General features: G+C 30.9%; 2 protein-coding genes across 9 annotated transcripts in view; one reads left to right on the top strand and one right to left on the bottom strand.

Moving 5' to 3' along the window:
• Positions 1–2784, top strand: part of LOC126408832 (E3 ubiquitin/ISG15 ligase TRIM25-like) — a 9677-nt gene extending 6893 nt beyond the window's left edge. The window contains exons 6-7 of the mRNA XM_050074542.1: positions 1818–1880; positions 1978–2784. Of these exons, the coding sequence (XP_049930499.1) occupies positions 1818–1880; positions 1978–2504 (590 nt within the window). The 3' untranslated portion in view covers positions 2505–2784. The remainder of the gene's footprint in view (positions 1–1817; positions 1881–1977) is intronic.
• The window catches only part of eef1da (eukaryotic translation elongation factor 1 delta a (guanine nucleotide exchange protein)), a 15244-nt gene continuing 12707 nt past the window's right edge, over positions 2600–5136 (bottom strand). For all 8 annotated transcript variants that reach the window (XM_050074547.1, XM_050074548.1, XM_050074549.1 and 5 more), the window contains one exon: positions 2600–2725. In XM_050074547.1, coding sequence (XP_049930504.1) covers positions 2687–2725 — 39 coding nt within the window. In that variant the 3' untranslated portion in view covers positions 2600–2686. The remainder of the gene's footprint in view (positions 2726–5136) is intronic.

Raw genomic sequence — 5136 nt, 5'->3', positions numbered from 1 at the left:
GACATACTATACTATGACATTTTTTATGACATTTTGATGACATACTATACTATGATGTTTTTTATGATGTTTTTCATGACATACTATACTAAGACGTTTTTTTGTGACTTTTTCTCGACATACTATAGTATGACATTTTTTATGTCTTTTCTCATGACATACTATACTTTGACATTTTTTAATGACATTTTGATGACATACTATACTATGAGGTTTTTTTATGATGTTTTTCATGACATATTATACTATGACATTTTTTATGACTTTTTCTCAACATACTATACTATGGCTTTTTTTTATGACTTTTTCTCAACATACTATACTATGACGTTTTTTTTATGACTTTTTCATGACATACTATACTATGACTTTTTTTTATGACTTTCTCGACATACTATACTATGAAGTTTTTTGTGGCTTTTTCTCGACATACTATACTATGACATTTTTTATGACATTTTCATGACATACTATACTATGACATTTTTATGACTTTTTCACAACATACTATAGCATGACATTTTTTATGTCTTTTCTCATGACATACTATGACATTTTTTATGTTTTTCATGACATACTATAGTATGACGTTTTTTTAATGTTTTTCATGACATACTATACTATGACATTTTTTATGTTTTTCATGACATACTATACTATGACATTTTTTATGTTTTTCATGACATACTATAGTATGTCGTTTTTTTAATGTTTTTCATGACATACTATACTATGACGTTTTTTTAATGATGTTTTTCATGACATACTATACTATGACATTTTTCTGACTTTTTCATGACATACTATACTATGACGTTTTTTGTGGCTTTTTTTTATGACATACAGTACTATGACTTTTTTTGTGGCTTTTTTATGACATACATTACTATGATGTTTTTTATGACTTTTTCATGACATGCTATACTAAGACTTTTTTATGACTTTCTGGACATACTATACTATGACCTTTTTTTTTTAGTTTTTTATGACATGCTATACTATGACTTCATTTCATGGTTTTTGACGACATACTGACATTTTTTAATGACATTTTGATGACATACTATACTATGACTTTTTTTTAATGTTTTTCATGACATACTATACTATGACATTTTTCTGACTTTTTCATGACATACTATACTATTACTTTTTTTTTACTTTTTCATGACATACTATACTATGACTTTTTTTGTGTGGCTTTTTCTCTACATACTATACCATGAAGTTTTTTATGGCTTTTTCATGACATACAATACTATGTTTTTTATGACATTTTGACCACATACTATACTATACTATGTTTTTTCATGACTTTTTCATGACATTCAAACTATGACGTTTTGATTCTTTCATGACATACTATACTATGACGTTTTTTTTTTTATTTTTTGATGACATACTATACTGTTTTTGACTTTTTCATTACATACCATACTATGATGTTGACTTTTTTCATGATATACTATATTGTGACATTTTTCATGAGATATGTTTGACTTTTTTTATATAGACATACTACAGTGTTTTTTTTAGTTTTTCATGACAAAGTATACTGTGATGTTTTTTTTTATTAAATGTTATGACATTTTTATGACTTTTCATGACATGCTATACTGTGACATTTTCTGTAACTTCTTTGACATACTATACTATGACTTTTTTTTAGTTTTTCATGACATGAAAAACGTCATAAAAATGTGTCCGTATAGTATGTCATGAAAAGTCATAAAAATGTCATTATGCCATAAAAAAGTAATTTAAAATGTCTTGTCCTGTAAAAAGTCATGGTTATAATATCCCATTTATGTTTTTAGTATCAAAAGACACTGAAATACCATACGACTCAGAACCCAAGATGAGAGCTGATTTTCTACATTGTGAGTAAAATTGTTCGATATGATTACTGACATCCATCTTTATGAATCCAAGGACTGATAGTTGGTATTTAACAATGTGCATCCACTGTTATTTTAGATTACAACGATATAAGCCTGGACCCAAACACAGCCAACCCTTATCTGTGCTTCTCTGATGGTCGAAGAGGGGTGACCACACGCTTAGAGCCACAGCCCTACCCTGACCACCCACATCGCTTCACCAGCTGGGCCCAGGTGCTGTGCAAAGCTGGAATGGCTGGACGTTGCTACTGGGAGGTGGAGTGGGCTGGTAATGGAGGGGTTTCCATCGGTGTCTGCTACAAAAACATGGGCAGGAGTGGAGAAGGGAGTGACTGCAAGCTTGGACACAACTCCAAATCCTGGAGCCTGGACTGCTCTTACTCAGACTGCTCATTTCAGCACAACAAGGAGAGAGTGAGCATCACCACACCTTGCTGCAGCAGAATTGGAGTGTATCTGGACTTCAGGGGTGGGACTTTGTCTTTCTATAATGTTTCTGATACAATGGTTTTGCTCTATAAAGTCAAGGCTACATTCACCCAGCCGGTATACCCAGGATTTTGGGTGGGTTTGAGCTCTTCTTTGAGGCTGTGCTCTCCTTAATTGTAAAGATGACTATACTCCATTAAGCATAGCAGTTCTCAAGTGTGTGTGGAGTTGAAAATATTTGTTTGAGAATAATAATGAAACAGACAGGGTTGTGCTCAAAATGCAGCATTTTAATAACCGTGCAAGCCTGGAGCAGCAAAAACACTTTGGTGGAACTAGTAAACAGCTGGTGGAGCTTAGATCTTGTTGAAGGCGGCGACATCGACACTCTGGATCTGCAGAGGGAGAAAAGAGGAAAAAAGTCAATCTGTATATTTATGTGATATTATGTTATTCTATTTAAAGTCAATAATAAAGCATCTAATGACAAACACATCCACAGACTGAGTTTTTTCATGATTCATGTATATTATTCCCTCTCAACATGTAAAGCAAAAGTTTTACATTTTTGTTAATACGCTTATTCGCATTCCAGCAGAAATTTAGATAACATAGATAAGAGTGTGGTATCAATCTAAAGTGACAGCCAGCAGACACTTAGCTCAGCTCAAAGACCGGAAACATCTTACCTGGCTCTTTCCAGAGGTTACAAAATCCACCTACAACCACCTCTAATGCTCTCTAATTTACACGCTGTATCTTTGTTTACATCATAGAAAAAGTGTTAGTGTAGAAACCTCATACGCCATTTTAGAGAAGGTTATGTACTCTCAGCCAAGAAATGCACACATAACCCTGGTGCTAGTAGGCAGATTTTGCTGGCTACTCCCCCCAACTTCTTGATATTGTGCTGAAGTAAGCTTATTCGCTAAAGCCTTACATTTCATGGACAGAGTGGTATAAATTTTATTTAACTCTCCACCAGAAAGGAACAAACATATTTAGCAAAAAGACATAGACTCGACTATTTTTTCCTGGAAGAAGATCCATTTTAAGTTTGGGTAACCCCAAATCACAAATATGTGAGATATATTTTTACCTCCACCCCAATACAGTGCAAGAGAATGGAATTTAATCTGTGATACTCACTGCATTGGACAATTATTTTGAGGAAAAAAAGACATTAAGCAGCAACACCTCATTAGATCAGGGGTTCTCAAAGTTTTGTCAAAAAATGTCATAGTATAGTATGTCGAGAAAAGATTCATGAAAAATGTCATAGTATAGTATGTTGAGAAAAGGTTAAAAAAAAATGCCATAGTATAGTATGTCGAGAAAAGATTAATAAAAAATGTCATAGTATAGTATGTTGAGAAAAAGTCCTGAAAAAGTCATAAAAATGTCATAGTATTGTATGTCGAGAAAAAATTCATAAAAATGTCATAGTATAGTATGTTGAGTAAAAGTAATTAAAAATGCCATAGTATAGTATGTTGAGAAAAAGTCCTGAAAAAGTCATAAAAATGTCATAGTATAGTATGTCGAGACAAAATTCATAAAAATGCCATAGTATAGTATGTCGAGAAAAAATTCATAAAAACGTCATAGTATAGTATGTTGAGAAAAAGTCCTGAAAAAGTCATAAAAATGCCATAGTATAGTATGTCATGAAAAAGTCATAAAAATGTCACAGTATAGTATGTTGAATAAAAATTCATAAAAATGTCATCGTATAGTATGTTGAGTAAAAGTCATTAAAAATGCCATAGTATAGTATGTTGAGAAAAAGTCATGAAAAATTCATGAAAATGTCATAGTATAGTATGTCAAGAAAAAGTCATGAAAAATTCATAAAACTGCCATAGTATAGTATGTTGAGAAAAAGTCATGAAAAATTTCATAAAAAAATGCCATAGTGTAGTATGTTGAGAAAAAAGTAATAAAAAATGCCATAGTATAGTATGTCGAGAAAAGATTCATAAAAATGTTAATAGTATAGTATGTCGAGAAAAAAGTCATAAAAAATGCCATGGTATAGTATGTTGAGAAAAAGTCCTGAAAAAGTCATAAAAATGTCATAGTATAGTATGCCGAGAAAAAGTCATGAAAAAGTCATAAAAATGCCATAGTATAGTATGTCGAGAAAAAAGTCATAAAAAATGCCATAGTATAGTATGTTGAGAAAAAGTCATGAAAAACTCATAAAAATGTCATAGTATAGTACGTCGAGAAAAAGTAAAAAAAATGCCGTAGTATAATATGTTGAGTAAAAGTCATAAAAAATGCCATAGTATAGTATGTAGAGAAAAAATGCATAAAAATGTCATAGTATAGTATGTCGAGAAAACAGTCATAAAAAATGCCATAGTATAGTATGTTGAGAAAAAGTCATGAAAAAGTCATAAAAAATGCCATAGTATAGTATGTCGAGAAAAAATTCATAAAAATGTCATAGTATAGTATGTCGAGAAAAAGTAAAAAAAAAAAATGCCATAGTATTGTATGTCGAGAAAAAATTCATAAAAATGTCATAGTATAGTATGTTGAGAAAAAGTAAAAAAAAAAAAAAGTCATAGTATAGTATGTCGAGAAAAAATTCATAAAAATGTCATAGTATAGTATGTCGAGAAAAAGTAAAAAAAAAAAAGCCATAGTATTGTATGTCGAGAAAAAAATCATAAAAATGTCATAGTATAGTATGTTGAGAAAAAGTAAGAAAAAAAAATGCCATAGTATAGTATGTTGAGAAAAAGTCATAAGAAATGCTATAGTATAGTATGTTGGGAAAAAAATCATAAAAATGCCA

The sequence above is a fragment of the Epinephelus moara genome, chromosome 21 (genome assembly GCF_006386435.1).
Source record: "Epinephelus moara isolate mb chromosome 21, YSFRI_EMoa_1.0, whole genome shotgun sequence".
NCBI classification, from domain to species: Eukaryota; Metazoa; Chordata; class Actinopteri; order Perciformes; family Serranidae; genus Epinephelus; species Epinephelus moara.
The sequence above is the reverse complement of the archived record's forward strand: the minus strand, read 5'-3'. Positions and strand labels throughout refer to the sequence as shown.